A 16,828-nucleotide genomic window follows, 5' to 3' on the forward strand; every position below is an offset into this window, starting at 1 on the left:
AACAAGATGTAGGACAAGGGCAGCTTTCCCAATCAATGGAAGTATATTGGTTGCATTTCTGAGACTGGATGGTGTAAATCTAGAACCTGAATTGAAGAGGATGGAGACAGGGCTAACTTTCTGAAATTCCATGAAGACTCTGTCAGCAAGAGGCTGTTTATTAGTTCTTCCTGAGCACTGCCAACTGGTGGATGGCAGGGGTGACGATTAGGACTGCAGTTGGTGTGGTTTAGGTGAGGATGTTTCTAGGTTAGGCATGCCCTGTTCTCTGTCCATGATTGCTGTTTAGAAAAGTGACAGCCCACTGCCTCAAACTCACACTTCATTGTGCTTATGTGATAGGTGTTCTTACTTGGAGACACCCCACTGCTGCCTGCTGTGAGAAACATCTCTTCACAAATGTGCTGTGTCCGGAGAGCAGCCTGAGATGAACACTTGAAAGAGAACCACCTAGACAGGTTCTAATATTAGGGGCAGTGTGTCCACGTACCCTTTCCTGTCTAGAAAACGCATATAAAAGTGGGATGTAAACCATGCCCCTTTGTTTCAGTCCCATTTTCTTACAGACCGGAGAAGGGGCGCTCTGCAGAGTACTCACAGAGATTGTGTGCAGCCAGTGCTAGTGTCTGTCTAACAGCCAGTCCTATCGAAGTCAGGAGGCACCATCTGAAGTCAGAACTTTCCGCTACAGAAGCTGAGGGTCTGCCTAGTGCCTGTATCAAGTCTCTGTTCGCTGGACATAACTGGATTGTGTAGCATTTCTTTCTGTTGTGTCATTACTGGCCTTTACTAAAAGACAAGCACTGGGCTGGACAGCAAAGTGATTGTGTCTGTTGGTTGATTGTTGAGTTCTGAGCTCTTGATGACACAATACCTCCCTGAGAAGCTTTAGACTGCTCGCCCTCGCTACCCTGACAGTCAGGTGCAGAAAGGCTTGTAATTGGCACGGTTTGCAAAGCTATAGTTGGGCGGACCTCAAACACCTAGTAGCCTTTGTCTGCCCTGCTGCGCCCCAATTGGGATCTGACATCACATGTCCTTATACCAATTACCACAACTATCACTGGTGAAGTGTGGTGAGTATGTAAAGCAAAGAAGGACAAGTAAGATGATGGTTAAGTCTTTCTTTTTTGGGCACATAGATGATTTGCATTCTGCTAACACGGTCATGCTGTGTGCCTTGAAGATATACACTTTGCAAGTACTGCAGTCTAGTCACAAAGTACTATATTTAGAGATATGTCTTTCTCCAGAGAATGTTAGGTAATTTTGCGATGAAATCATAAAGAAGATGTAGGCTTGGGACAGTGTAAATGGCAGTCGCGACTGGCAGCGGAGCAAAGTGACGGGGTGAGGGGGGAGGATGAACAAAACAAATAAATATATATATATATTTTTAAAACTTACCTCGTCCCCACCGCACCGCTGCTCTTAAAGGTCTCAGCTGGACTTCAGGCTTCCCGGCAGTCCCAGCCTGCCCTGCGGCCAATCCTAACGCTGCTCTCATGCTACTGGCAGCATGAGAGCAGCTTCAGGACTGGCCTGAGTGCCCTGGCTTTGCACTCCCAGGCAGACTGAGAGCCGGGGCCTGCTCTCTCCAACCCGGCAACACAGCGCTGGGTTGGAGAGACCCCAGTGCGAATTTGGCAAAGATCATTCAAATACAAAAAGTTTCAAATTAAACTCAAAGTGAGGGAAGGGTGATTGAAAGCAAAGAAGGTGTGGGGGAAGGATAGGGTGAGTCATGAAGCAGTAGTGGGAGGCCGGCAAGAGGAAAAGAGAGTGCTGCTTAGTTATCTTAGTAGATTAATTTGTCGTCTGAAGACTTGTGTGGAAGATACTATTTTGGCATCAAATCCCAAAAGGTACAATTCAGCATGTCATGTTTTTGAAGTTAGGAAAATAAGATCGAATTTGGCAATTGTGAGTTCTGTTATTAAAAGATAACTAATAGGTTTGTGCTAAACACAGCGAGTACATCTAAGCTCTTCTAACTGAGATTGCCTTTGATAAAATAGCCCTCTAGGTTAACGTCCATGCTTAGAGGCAAGGTCATGGTAAGGGGAGGCATTGGGTAGTCCTTTTGATGAAGATAAAGAGAGTAGCTTCGTAAAATTAACTGTTATTTTTCAAGTGCCAGGAAACAATGTAGCTGCCATCGGAATTCAATTATGTGACTTTCACCGAACACATTTTTCTCTGCAGCAAGCACTCAACCCGTCAAAACCTCCTAAGAATTTAATTTACATATTGAAAATGAAGAATTAACTTGCACTAGAATGGGCTCGTGAAGAGTATAGCAGGCAATTTACAACTACTTAGATGCATTTTGCAAACCCTGACACTAATGCGACTAGCGAACAGGAGAAGCTGCTGTGACCTTTCAACTTTATGCTTAATGCAGACAGGCTAGCTTAAACTGTTTAACTTTTCAAAACAGCAGTTTTGGAAAATCACAACCACAAGTCACTTGAAAATTGGGAAGGATTTTAGTTTATCCAAATGGACTTGTCTGGATTCAGTAACAGATACCATCTCAGATTGGCAAAATGATGGTGGTCTTCGGGTCTATCTACACAGGCATTAGGCTCCTACTTGGAAACCATGGGTACATTTTGTGGCTACAAAGGGGATACTCACTTTCCTTAGTGCAGCTTTCATTTAAAACCTCTATACCAAAGAACGAAGATGATCAAGGTTTGTTCTCGAAGGAGTAACTCACCAGCTCGGTGTCCTGTCCCCGCAGAAGAGGCTTCTCCTCCGTAAAGCGCATTTCATTCATTCCCGCCATGGTCACCTCCTGCAGCAATAGCCCTGCATTAGAATAAAAACACAGTGGAGTGGTCACCCAAGATTACCAATGGAATAACAACAGCCAACCTGTCTACAAGGTAACACAGAAAATCAGTAACTGTGCACATCAACAAGGGAAGGAGGACAGCCGTGACTGCACTTGTCACCCAGGGAGATCTAAGTGCACTGCTCACATGTATAAAGGTCGAAATCAGCTTTCCTTGAAGGCATGTCTCGAAACTGTACTGTGACCCTTAACGCCCTGTCCATCTTTAAACCTCCAATTAGCCTAATTCCCAATGGCACCCTATATAAAGTGATCAGAGAAAGTCTATCATATCCCAAAAGCTTCCTCTTGTTACCCCACTTTCCACACACATCCTCCCTCCGAAGCAAATCCGTGAAACAGTGAAACTGATAGGACACTGATATACTGCCTAACTGTGCTGTGGTATCCTTTAATCTGTCTGCCCTGCCCTTTCCTGGCCTGGCCTCTGCTCTGTATGGGTTTTGCCCCCTCCCGCTCCCTAGCCAATTTCCCCTGTATGGTTCTCATTATGTCTGAGCCGGTAATCCCGATGGGACTTGTAAAAGGAGTTTCTAGTCCCCCATTGACAACACTCAGGTCACGAATTTCACCAGACTTTGCCTGCCGGAAGTAGGAGATGTCTCCAGGTGCAAATTCAGCAGAAAATGGGCGCAAATAAACACAACTCCAGAGAGAAATACGAATTAATGCATGGTAATCCCTAACATCCTGTAACAAAGAGCAACCCCCCTACCACGGGTTTGCCAATGCTCCGTATCCGTAAATCCGGGTGGGGTGGCGTGGGGGGACTACTTGGCTAAACTCCAGCTTACTTGCAGAGGTGCCCTAGGCCTCTTTCAGTTCTTCACATGTTTAAGTTCCTTTCCACCCTGCTGTCTGGCTCTACCCGGCTAGTCTTGATTTGTTTGCCTTCCAGCTTTCACCTAAATCTCTTCCAGATCGCTCACGGGCTGCTTCGTGCAGCTCTTCAGCCCTTGCTCCCTGAGTCTACCTTCACGCCTGCTCTTTAAGTCGTCCCTGTCGTGGAGCATTTCCTCGCTTGTTATTTGATTTCCTAAAACGCATCAACAAAACTCAACGGCCACTCACAATTATTTGAAAAGAAAATACATAAAATACGAAAACGCAGACCACTTGGTTTAGATCGTCCTGTATTTTTTTCGAGTTTTTAAAAAGTAGTGGAAAAAAAGCTGTCCAGTGGTCGAGCTACTGTCTATGGAACCAGGGCCGTGATTTTTGATTTCCTTCTATGAAAAAGTAATTCTGAGTAAACCAATTCTGATGGCTTCACACCAGTAAATACGTTTGTAAAGGAAACAACTGTGTTCATCGCTAATGGCTTATATTGACTGATCTGTGAAATAAATCCACAGCCCTTCAGTGACACTTAAAGTTTGCATCTTTTATTTTTTACCCATTGTGAGCAGCACCCTTTGAGCCAGATGCAGCCACTTTTGATCCTGAACTGAAATTCTGGTTGTGTTGTAGAAGCAAAGCAAAGTGATCTTTGATATTGGTGGCAAAAATATCTTATATTTGATTATGGAAAAATAAAACAAGAGCAGCAGCTTTATGTACCACTCCTATAATTTCCTGTTCTGACAACAAAGGCTTCTTCTGCTTTAGGGAGTCCCTGATCAGTAAAAAAATAAAAAAATAAGTGAAAAGGTCCAAAGTATTTCTTACGAGCCCACAGCCTGCAACCAACGCTACCGAATGCCAGGGTTGCTGAATACCAAGGCTGCCTAATCATGAATCTAGCTTAGACCTTTGTCTTTCACTACCCTACACTGCCTCTCTCTGTATCTCTCTCTTGCAGGTTGTTTTCCATCCAAGCTGTTTTTAAATTGTCACTTGTGAGAAATCGGGTTGTTGTTGAGAGCGGTATGAGCCCTTCTCAAACAACAGCCATAACCCTTGTTAGGGTGAACCACGAAAAGGCCCCAAATTAACCTGTCCTCAACACTCTGGTAGCCGGGCACAAAAGCATTCAGGCTTAACTTAGAGGCAAAGTGTAAAGTATTTATAAAGCACTTAAACAGTAATAAAATGAAAACACAACAGAAGAAAAATTCGACACCACCTTAGAAAAACAAGGTAGATTTTAAGTAATTATTTCAGACAAAAATGACAAAAATCCAATCAGTACAACCAGAGCTATGAATTTTCAAAGTTTAAAGTGAAAAAAAGCACCTTAAAGATCAAAGTGCCAACAGTGGACCTCTAGTTGCAGGAGTCCAGCACAAAGTTGGATGTTATGGTCGACCGCAATGGAGCGCAGTTCGGATACATAGAGTCAATAGGTTAGAAGAATTTTTGAAGAAAAATCTCTGAGAAGGTGAAGTCCAGCAGGGCAAGTCAGCCAGTGGTGTCCGAGGAGGAGGCGTCGTTGGGGAGCCACTGGACGAAGTCACGGTGAAGATTTCTACATTCGGACATAGGGTCTCATTACGACTTCGGAGGTCCTTTTCCAGGACTGCCAAAGCCGCCGTAGGCAACAGACCGCCGCCATATTAGGAGTCCTTTGAGGACGTAATATGGCGTGGTGGAGTCCTGCTGGCGTGGTGGTGCTGGCGATGCAAGACTGCCAGGACCCATCCCCTCCTGGACGTCCTCCTCGATGGAGAAGGTAAGTGGCCGTCAGAGGGGGGGGGGGTTCCTATGTGTGGGTGCGTGTCTGCGTAGGGGGGTGTGAATGCGTGTGTGCGAATGTGAATGTGTATGTGCACGTGTATGGGGTGTCTGTGTGGATGAATGGGAGTGTCTGCATGGATGAATGCAAGTGAGTTGGGGTGTCTGTGTGGATGAATGCTAGTGAGTGGGGGTGTCTGTGTGCATGTATGCATATGCTGAGGGTCGTGTATGTGAATGCATGCATATGTGAAGGGGTAGGGGTTGTTTGTGAGTGTGTGAACGGGTGTGGGACATGTGTGCGTGTGTGTGCTGGCAACAGGAATGGAGATTCCTGTCGCCGGGTGCGTGAACACCAGGGGTTTCATGGCGGGGTTCACTGCCACAGAAAGCTTGGTGGTTTGCAGACCTGTAATCTGGCCGAGGCCTGCTGCCGGGTTGGAGGTGCTCACTGCCGGCGGCGGCAGTGCGACCACACCAGTGGGCCAGGCGGCATTGTGGAGGCTTGGCATCTGCCAAGCCCCACAACTCATGATGTGGTGGTCCTTACCGTCGGGTCTGCGGCGGAAGGACCGCCACGGCGAGACTGGCAGTCTCATGACCGCCAGCCTCGTTATGAGGCCCTTAGTCTGTTTTTTGCAAGTTGAAAATCTCCAGTGGGACACGCTGCAGGCTATAGCTGATTAGGGATCCAATAGGCCGGATACCCCTTCTATGAGGTGCGGCTGAACAGGATTTGCTGCTGCGGAGAACATAGCAGGAACTACCACACTTTCAAGCAGAATGACAAGGGACTTTAGGTGGATTTTGTTGAGCAGGTATGTCATGGTCTCCTCTCATTCTCAGGGCACTTTTTGGCTGAAGATTTTGTATGTCCCAAGTTTTGGATTTGAGCTATCTGGGTGCACACCACTTCTGAGGGTGCAGGACTGGAGGGGCACAGCTTTGAGGGTCAAGACTCACTTAGGCTGGGTCCAGGTGTTCAAGATGGTTGGAGCCTTTTCTGTCCCTGAGGCTCTGATCGGGAGACCAGCTGATTAGCCCTTGGAGTCACTCTGGAAGTTGTGGGTTCAAGCAGAAAAACAGGTCCCAAGCAGCAGGGCAGTCCAGTGAAGGCAGAGACAGGCTTCAGACAGCAGGGCAGTCATCTGGTGCAGCAAAGCAGTTCTCTGAAGTACTCAGCAGGCCACAGGCAGCATGGCAGTCCTCTGAGAGTCATCCACAAGCCCAGAAGTGTACTGAAAAGTGGCTCTGAGGGTCCTAATTTTGTACCTGGTGCCAGTTTTAAAGTGGAGGACACTTCTGGAGTTTTCCCCTCACAGAAGTGTCTAGAATTTCATGCCTCCCTGCCCTGGATGTCTGGGGGCACAAAAAGGCTAGTGTGAGGGCTGTGGCAGCTGCTTTGAAGTGTAAGTGGGGCTGTGCACAGCTCAGCCCCCCCCCATCCTGCCAACACCCAGTCCCCCTACTGTGTGGCTATCTGAGAGGAGTACACAAAGGCCAATTGCCAACTACACCTAGTCATGTGACCCAGGAAACAGGCTGCAGGCACCAAGTAGGACAAGAAAAGGCTGACTTTCTAAAAGTGGCATTTTCAGAATTGTGACTTATAATCTGACTTGACCATTAAAGTAGATTTTAAATTACAATTCCTTAGACACCAGACATGACATTTCTACCCGCCTCCAAACAAAAGTTATCACTTATTAAATGTAATAAGGTAACGCAATGTTACCCTATAGGAGGCGTAGGTCTCACAGTAGGGAAAAAACAATTTGTATGTTTTTCAACTACCAGGACATGTAAAACTTACATTTACATGTTAAACCTTTTAAATACAATGCACCCCTCTCCATGGACTGTTTGAGGCCTAACTTAGGAGTGACATATGTTTTAACAATGGAGTTTTAGGCGAAGCAAAAGGTTTATTTTGCTAAGTCGAATTAGAAGTTTAAATCTGCACAGAGGCTGCAATGGCAGGCCTGAGATAGGTTTTAAGGGACTAATTACGTGTGTGACACAATAAGTGCTGTAGAGCTACTAGTGGCATTTCTTTTACTAGCCCTGGGTATATGGTATACAACTTTACTAGGAACTTATAAGTGAATTAAAAGATGCCAATCAGCTGTAAGCCACTTTTACCATGTTTTAGGAAGTGGGCATAAGCACTTAAGCACTGGTTACAAGTGATATAGTACACAGAGTCCAAAGCACAACAAAAACAATTTCAGCAAAGGGGGAGGGGAGAAGCCAAAATGTCTGGGGGTGACCCTGCAGAGAGAGCAAAGTCCAACATCACTGTTTATCTTTCTCTTCCTCCTTCCTCACTATCCTTAAAAATGATTGATGGTGCCCACCACTTTCAATCTCCGGAACAAATTAAACACTAGCTGTATGTGCTTGCTGCAAGCTGGTGCTATGTTTAATCTTTCAGTGTCTTCTCTTATGGGGCTGACAGTATTAAAGGTGACTGGGGCTGTGCTTATGTGTCTGCTTATGTTTGTACCTAACAGGGCTGACCTTGCTGTTATCAAGAATCTTTAGGCTTTCCAATTTTGTTTGTTTACCTTTCCAAAAACTTGGACTTAAGCCTGCTCGTCTCAGAGCAGAACTGGGTGCAGGAACAGGCCCTAGTCCTTGTAAAAATGTGCCTCCCTCTGCAGCAATGGTGTCAAATATGATGGTTGTAGGAGACACTTCCCGGTGTGCCGTAGACAGTTCTATAGAATCGCCTTGCCTTAGGACCACCTTCCACGGAACGTCACAACACCATGAAAATGGGACATCTCTTTCAGAGAGATAACCGTGTAGCATTCACAGGAACCAACCAGGTCACCTCTCGTTTGTTGGCACCTTAGTGGGTTAGATCAGGGAATTAGACCAGAGGAGGGCTGGGATCCTGCATTTCGCATAATATATATATATATATATATATATATATATATATATATATATATATATATATATATACACACACACACACATACATACATACATAAATATACATACATACCCAGTACTGTGTGAAAATTAGAGCATTTTTAAGTTTTGTCATTGATAGAGTAAGAGGCCTCCACTGAAGTCCATCATTACAATGCCCACAACAGTGGCATCGAAAGAGAGAAGGCATCCTCTGAAGATCTGGTGGAGAGGGCGTTACTGTAAGACTCCTCCCCAGTGATGAAGAAGGTAAGGTATAGTGTTACAGAGAGAAATGCATACCCACATGAATTCTCTATCATAATCCGTAAAACAACCTTCCTTAGTAGGAAAAATATTTGAATCAGACCATTTGTTTAGACTGACAAGGGAATTTTACGGTAGTGTTGTGGTTTTAATGTCTGCCAGTGAAAATATTGGGTCCATGATACAGCCTGCCAACATATCATCAAGGGAAGGAGATGTGAGGTTAATAATCTATACTTCCCTTTATGCACTTACTTTGTTGATATTGGTACCTTATTATCATGGATACAATATTTATCAAGTCGATATTTAAACCACGATATCCTGACATGTATTGATATTAGAAGAATCAGCCCAATCATAAGCCCCACGTGGGCGCTGTAGCCAAAACTCTGCAGCGGACACTCGACGGGGGGTTATGACGCCACTCTCAGCTGCCCATTGGCTGAATAGCTGGAAGCAGCGCCAACCAGAGACTCATGCTTCAATCTGTTTTACCGTGGGGGTGACAGAAACCACGCCTCTGCTCCTGTGATAGAGCTCGGATTTCATGTTACGTTTGGGCCCCTCCTGCACTTGGTAGGACCACTTAGCCTCACATATTTTTCCACACCTCTTGCGTGTTCATTAAAGCTTACGTTATCAAATTTGGGTGAATAGACATTTTACATTTATGGACTCCTTGTGGTACTTTAAATAAGTATAAACATTTCGTTGTTTTTGCTTATTTCTCCCACTGCAACCAAGTATGCCAGGCAGCTCAACTCTATTTCCTAGTGCCTTAAACTAATACATAATTGTTTCTATTTCTATGTAAATGGCTATTATTCAGTCTTTTGTCGTTTTCAATCTTTGAGCCTGCTGTAACCCTAATTTACTTTTCAGTAGGGACATTTTAGCTCAGCCGACATACCAGAAAAGATGAGTGCATCAGTAGGGCACAGCATGTACTCTAGCATCCCAAGATAATCCACTCCTATTTCAACAAGAGAATGTACAACAATGAGGGCATTTGAAGTTCTTGCATCCTTTGTTCTGCGTTCAGGAACAGTCATTGGTTAGGTTAATTAGGAATGGTCTCATGGTACATTTGTTCAGTGATCAATCTGTATTAGAAAAAAGTGTGGGGCCCAAAGTTTTTCTGAGGAGCCCGCCGCCAGTACTGCTAAATGCGAGAGTGTGCAATTCTAAGGCTGCCTAATTTTGATTCCACCTCGTGCCTCTTTCTTCCATCACCCCACACTACCTATGCATTTACCTTACTCCTGCAGGTTCCTTTTCGTCGCTGCTTTCTCCCTTTGTGACTGTATTCAAATATTTGTATTCTGCCATCTTTCTCCCTTTTCTGCCTTCCTCTCTCTTGCTCTAAGCCACGGTATGATGATGGGGAATAAGCACAAGTAAAAAATGAGTGCCTGCACCCACAACCTAGAATCACCCTCACAAAATAACCCCACCTCATTGCAACTTTTTTGTTGAAAGATTTTTGCTTAGAGCAAGAGGAAGCACAGTTTTTATCATGGTTCTCCTGCAGCCCCTTTCTTTTTGGAAAATGCAGATTGTCACACCACTGAACAGTATACCGTAGTTTAACAGGTGAAACTTCTGGGCAATTCCCAAATTTTTAAAACCACAATTTACATTATTCTACAGTCCTGAGCATATTTGACACCCTCTATTAAAACACCACATATAGCACAACCATTAATGTCAATTCACCAAAATTCTAGGGGTAGCAGAAGTGACATCATGTGCCATGTCATCTTTATTTTCACACGCACACACATCCTTCCACAAACACACACTCATACACACTCTTTTACATAAGTATAGTCTCACCCACAAGCATGCACACAACATACATTTAAACGTTTTTTTTTACTTAGCTCAGCTACCAAGGAGGGTCATATTAAAGCTAACTGTACTCCATTTTTTTATTACACTAATAGTGAAAAATGTATTAGTCGCTATTTGTGTAACAAAAAAATAAATGATTGAAAACAAGGAAGTGGAGCCTCAAGCAATGTCCATAAGAACGAGCTGTTCCTGTGTTCCTTGCACTGATTTTGACTTCTATGAGGCCAGTGGTCGCAGACGCAGTGCCAAGGTCGCAAGGGGCAAGCTGGAGGTCGCAGCTGCAACCCTTAAATGACATCCATGAGTACAACCTTATATTATTTCACAGTAGCACTTTTTTGTTACATAGCCTCCATAAGGGCAGTCAAAAAGAGAGCATTATTTCCTAGGCCTCACAGTTTTTAGGATCCAGTGCTCATGCCACAGCATGTATTTATAGATTTCAAAGCACAGCTGTCCTGTTAATGAATGAAGCAGCATCTAATTCAGCCATACCACTAGATAGTGCCAGATGCCAGTACTGCTGTATTTTCTAGTTCCCTTGAGGATTTATTATACCCTTATGGCCCGCTGCTGAAGGCTATACTGGTTGTTAAAGTTAAGGGTCCCGAATCCGAGTTATAGACCATTTCCTGCGGCTCGGGCCTTTAACAAGGGACAGGGCATTTAACAACAAGCATAGCCCGAGGCAGAAGGGCTAGAAGGCTATTAGAACATTCCACCTACTAAGGGCAGAATGTTCTAAAATAAAAAGAGAGAAACATGAAGGCAAACATTGGAATGTTGGTGCTACGGGATTGTACCAGCCATTATAAGCCCAGAGCTACTCCATTGTCTTTAATGGGGCTCTCAACATCCCAATGTTCTAAATATATAAATATATATTTACTCTGAAACAGGTGCATGTGCTATAGGAGGACGGAATTACATTTTTTATGCAGGCCTGACAAAAAGGTCTGACATGCTTAGCCTCATTTTCACTCATTTCTCAGCTGAAAACTGTCTGCCAGCTGGCATTTTTGTCACAGAGCTGTTATTCAATTTCAGAGCCTTTGAGCTCCATTCTAAGCTTCTACCACACAGTAGTAAAATGGGTGCCGAAAAGAAGCTAGTGGGTAATCAGGCATGAGATCTCAAAGGGCTTTTGTCACGTCTCAAAGCCAGGTGAGTTGAAAGCTACTTAAAACTCTCACACACTGTCATCTCTTTTGCCACCCGCCCCTAAAATAAGGGCAGAGGAGAGGGTGGTGCAGTGATGTTTTTCTGACTCTGCCCTGCATCTTGTCCCTCTTACATACTATTGAAGAGCTGATGGACGAAAGGAGATATGGCATATGTCCTTCAGTAATGGTTATAAGAAAGTGGGCTATATGAGGCTTGGGTGGTAGTGATATGCTTTCGATCAACACTAAAGTAAAAAATGGATAGGTTCTTTGCGAGGCTGAATAGAACAGGTTACTTATCTTCAGTAACACCTTTTCTGGTAAAGACTCGAACCCCAGACTCCATTCCTTAGAAAATTCTCCAGGGATCAGACTGGATACAGAAAATCTTGAGCAGTACCTCTGCACGCTGGCAGATGGCTCCACGTCAACACAGAGGGCCCTTAGTTTTTTTAAATCAATTGTACCTAGGGCTACCAACTGTGCAATCAGTTTTTCATTGGATTTGCTGGTGCAAAGAAGGGCAAGGCTGTGAAGAAGTGGACCATCTCTCGATGGATTGTACTCTGCATAAAAATCTGCTACACTTTGGTGAAGAAGCAGCCTCCAGAAGAGACTCTTTCCACAGGAGGAAAGGCTGTGACTACTTCAGTAACATGTGGAGTGCTTGTCCTCGTCGTATGGCAAGCAGCGACATGGTCATCACTCCATACGTTGACAAAGCACTACTGTCTGGATGGTCAGGCCCAGTGAGAAGGCACTTTGTCCACTCGGTCCTGCAGGACTACTTGATTTAAGTCAGTTCACAGCCCCTCCTCCAGCAAAGTTACTGCTGTGGTATCTGTACTAAGGTAAGGAATCAGTGATTAGAAGTCTCTTCTAGAAGAACAAGTTTCTTACCTTCGGTAACACCTTTTCCAGTAGAGACTTTCGCTGCAGATTTCTTACTGCCACTCCCTTCCTCCCCGCTCTTCCTCATATGGGAGGTTCTGTTAGATCCAGCACACTAGTCACAATGTGTCATGAAAAAAACTGATGTCAGAGTGGAGGGGTGACGGTTATATAGGCACTGCACACATCCCAACCCCTGTGTGAATGACGTCGATGTGGAGACTTTGGTGCCATCTACCGACACACAGAGGTACTGCTCAAGATTTTCCAGATCCAGTTTGACTCTTGGGGAATATTCTGAGGTAAGGAACCTGCTGTTAGAAGCCTCTTCCAGAACAAAAAGTACTATGCAGATGTCCCTTTTAAGTGGAGAGCAACTGCCTTTTACAATGTACTGCTCATTCTTTTATCAAACAGATTTTATTTTCATAAGCCTGGCTCCAATGTGAGGGCATTTTGGAACTTGAACCGCATTGATTCTGTTGCTGGGCACCAAGAGAGGGTGCAAGCAGAAAGCATATGTCAAAAGTTTCCTAACCTCCACAGATTTTTTTTTAAATCCTCCTTTCGGAAGTGTTACTAATTCAAAATGTGTCACCCACACTGCAAGAAAGAATGAGTCACGTTGCCTATTAACACTACTGCGATTAAAACAAAAAATGTAAGCAGGGTCAAATATCAAACATGACACATTGGTGTGCATTAAACAAAGTACAAATAGACTAAAAACACTATTATCACACTTTTTAAATCTCTCTTTTCTTCAATTAAAATTGAGACAATTGCAGACCCACAAATCAGGATATTTATGACACTAAGCCTAGGTATTGTGAATAATTGGTGTACAATGTTAATTATCTTCCTGCTTGTGATTTTATTCACGTCCACAATATTCCGTTCTCTTTTGTATTGTGCTGGACTGCTTCCTGCTGTTGCATTATACATTCCTTTGTGGTACTGACATTTACCCTTGATGAGTTGTTGGACTGCACAGTAGGCACAGGAACCCACTTCGCTATTACACAATTGTTTGGCTGATCAGAAACCCACTCCTTGCATCCTGACTGACTGGCTAGATTTAATTAGTATACAATCTCCCCAAAACACTTTTTGTATTATTTAGACATCCTCAGTTAATATCAGGTGGGTTCCAGGAAGATATTGCTTACAAAACCCGCACACGTTTAGGGCCTGCTGTACTAAACATGGTCAGGAACCCTCTAGTTTTGGCCATTCCCTGTGGTGGAGTTATTTTGCAGCAAGCACGTGAGCCTGCTGAAGTACCACAACACAATTCTGAAATTGACTGGAGGTTGGGAGTCATCCTGATTGACCAAATTACTGAGTTGCTACGTTAATTTGTAAATCACACTACTGTTTAAATTGCATAAGTTGTTATAAGGAGAATATCACAACAATGTTGCTTAGAAATGTTTTCAGAGTCCCTTTGGAAAATGTACTGTACTGTTAAACAGGAAATTGTTCACTCAACAAGTCTCAGGTGACCACAAGGTAAACAAAAAAAACAACAGAAAGGACAATAGGTTCCACTCATAAAAATACGTGAACATAGCAATGTGCTGGGCACGCCTTTTTATGATGTATGCATTCATCAGTATGGCTTCATTAAAGAGTTAATAATATGTCATCATACCTTATGTAGATTTTATTTTATTGACATAGTGCAGGCAGTCTGGTCGAGCTCTCTCCACAGGAAAGTGTGCTTGTCACTGGTCTACAGACTTAACCTGCCACTGACAAGGGCAGCCTAGAAGGGCTTTGCTTAGTAAGGGGTCTACTCTGTGAACAGAAGCCTGGTGAAGGCTCCATGCATTGGGACCCACACAACTACAAAGACAACAAAAGTCTGCTTGAATGGTAAAGGCCTCTCTTCAATTTATATAATAGTAGTACTTATACAGTATGGACCTAGACCTGAGGGGTTCACCTTACATATAACAAAATATCAAGGTATCAATTTAACAGAAGCAATGTATTGAAACATACACCATTATATCAAGATACAAAAATATCAAGTCATCTTTTTAACTGAAGAGCAGTACAGCAACATGGAGAGAGCAAACCCAGGCAGCAATTTGGTGCAATACATATAATACATTTCCACAGTCAGTAAACAGGCGGACCAATATTAGTAGCAGAGGACAATGGGTTGGGCATTAAACATGTAGGTGTGGTCTTAATGGATGAATCTTCAGGTCTTTACAGAAATCAAGAACATCTGGGTTTAGTCTAATGTGGTCAGGGAGGGAATTACATAGTCTGGGAGTAAGGCATGAGACAACTTGATTTGAGACTTTACTTTTTTTTTTTCAAACTTTGACTTTCTCAAGTAGGGCAAAGCAGGCCATAAACTCAACGTGTGAGTGGATTTGGGTATTACCAAGAGCAGCAGAGCTTTTGGTCAATCTAGGTATTAGCAGGAACAAATCTATGACTAAGGTGGTATATTAGTAAGAGTGGATTCCCGGCCAGATTTAACAGCAAATGTATACGTGATCCAGGAGCCATGTTCTGAGTAATATTAATAGAAGCATAATTTTCTGTGAATCTGTTTTTTATCGAGAGCAAAGCTCAGAATAAGTCGTGTATTCTTAAGAGTGAAGTCTAGGTTAGAACTTGGGAGTCAGCTGTAAAAGCTTGGTAAGTGAGGAACGGAGGTTTGAGGCACTCTGGGTATAATCAAGAAAGGAGTTCTTAAGGGTTAGGTATAATTTGGAATATATTTCTGAGTGGTTGGGTTTCTAGAGCAAAGCTCTGATTTGTGTACTAAGGGCAGGACTTTCTGTCAAATGGGCATAATCAAGAAGGGAATTCTTAGTGACTCAGTACTGTCTGGATCACAGATCTGAGTGACTCTACGGTTTTACAGCAAAGCTCTGAGTGTGTCTGTGTATTAAGAGCAGAGCTCTGAGTGAGTCTGTTTTTAATAAGATCAAAGTCACAAGCGTCTCTTTGTATTACTAAGCCCAAAGCCACAGTGCAGTATTTTAGCAAAATAGAAAACGTCATCATATACGCAGGCAGAGGCTGGCCCTTTTTTAAAATTATGCATAGAAAAAATAAACACGAAAAGTGTAAAAAATGAATGGCTTAAAAATCTTTAAAACGAGGGCTTTCAGATACAAAAAAAGTGTATGTTGGCATGTATTTTAAAGTACAAGAAATGGTCCTGTATTCGAGTGGATAAACGACTCTATTGAGAACGCGTTGCACCAGATGACATAGCTGAAGGTCATATAAATGTATTTTAGGATGCTGCATCTGGTCCCCGTTAAATTTTTTAAAAGTATTAGATTAGTTCATGAAGTCCCTATCACATCTGTCTGTAAATCAGACCTCCGTATGTTGCAAAAAGCAGTTAGGAGCGCAATGTTCTGCAATTAAAAGAGTAAATTGGCTTTCCAGTGGTTGTTTCGAGTGATTTATAAGTACTCAGGTGCCCTGTTGATGGAGAATGCGCTCACTGCTCACTATAATTGACCGGATATTATCATACCGGCCCTATACCATGTTTTACCAAGGTTTCCATTTTCGGCCGGAGGGAGGGCAGCTGCTACCCCCCCCCCCCCCCCCCCCAAAGGGTTGTAAGTGGGTTGAAACAACTAGCGATCTGTTTATCCTACTGCCGTACTGCTGCTCAGAAGGCTTTACAAGTTTAGAAAATGGCATAAGTAAACTGAAAATGTGTATGCGGAAAACATACACCCCGTGTAAGTAACCACTGGCTTACACATGCCGGATTATTGACTGTCGATCTGCCAGCAGCCGTCCTTGTGTTGAGCACAGTGGCCCGTACTGAGCAATCACATGGCATCACGTGGAATGTCACTCCAAGGACCGGACTCATAGTTTCTGTCATTAGAGATTTGCAATGGATGGTGGTAGTAAGTCGTACCTCTTTGTAATCTTTCCAAAACGGTGTCAATATTTCGATTTCTTTGATGCTTTTGCTTTTTTCATTGTATCCTCAATTAAGATGGAAAAGGGGAATTTCAAAGATACATGCTGCGATGTCCCAAAGTCCCAAATGCCACTTGCACCTTTATTCATTACTGCTCATTGTTATTCGTATTAAAATGTTTTATCTGCAAAGCAAGAGGATGAGGGGTGCAATGAGGAAAGATGAAATGCGACCAAGCAATACACCTTTTGAGGAGGTTGTCCAGTGGTGGTTGGTCATTTTAAACATGTCTACTTATTAATATATCCAAGCCACTCTAAACAATGTACCCACTGC

General features: G+C 43.5%; 1 protein-coding gene across 7 annotated transcripts in view; it reads right to left on the reverse strand.

Moving 5' to 3' along the window:
* Positions 1 to 16,828, reverse strand: part of NDRG4 (NDRG family member 4) — a 637,307-nt gene that overhangs the window by 427,072 nt on the left and 193,407 nt on the right. For all 7 annotated transcript variants that reach the window (XM_069217404.1, XM_069217401.1, XM_069217403.1 and 4 more), the window contains exon 2: positions 2,723 to 2,814. In XM_069217404.1, the coding sequence (XP_069073505.1) occupies positions 2,723 to 2,791 (69 nt within the window). In that variant the 5' untranslated portion in view covers positions 2,792 to 2,814. The remainder of the gene's footprint in view (positions 1 to 2,722; positions 2,815 to 16,828) is intronic.

The sequence above is a fragment of the Pleurodeles waltl genome, chromosome 12, assembly GCF_031143425.1.
Source record: "Pleurodeles waltl isolate 20211129_DDA chromosome 12, aPleWal1.hap1.20221129, whole genome shotgun sequence".
Classification (NCBI taxonomy): domain Eukaryota; kingdom Metazoa; phylum Chordata; class Amphibia; order Caudata; family Salamandridae; genus Pleurodeles; species Pleurodeles waltl.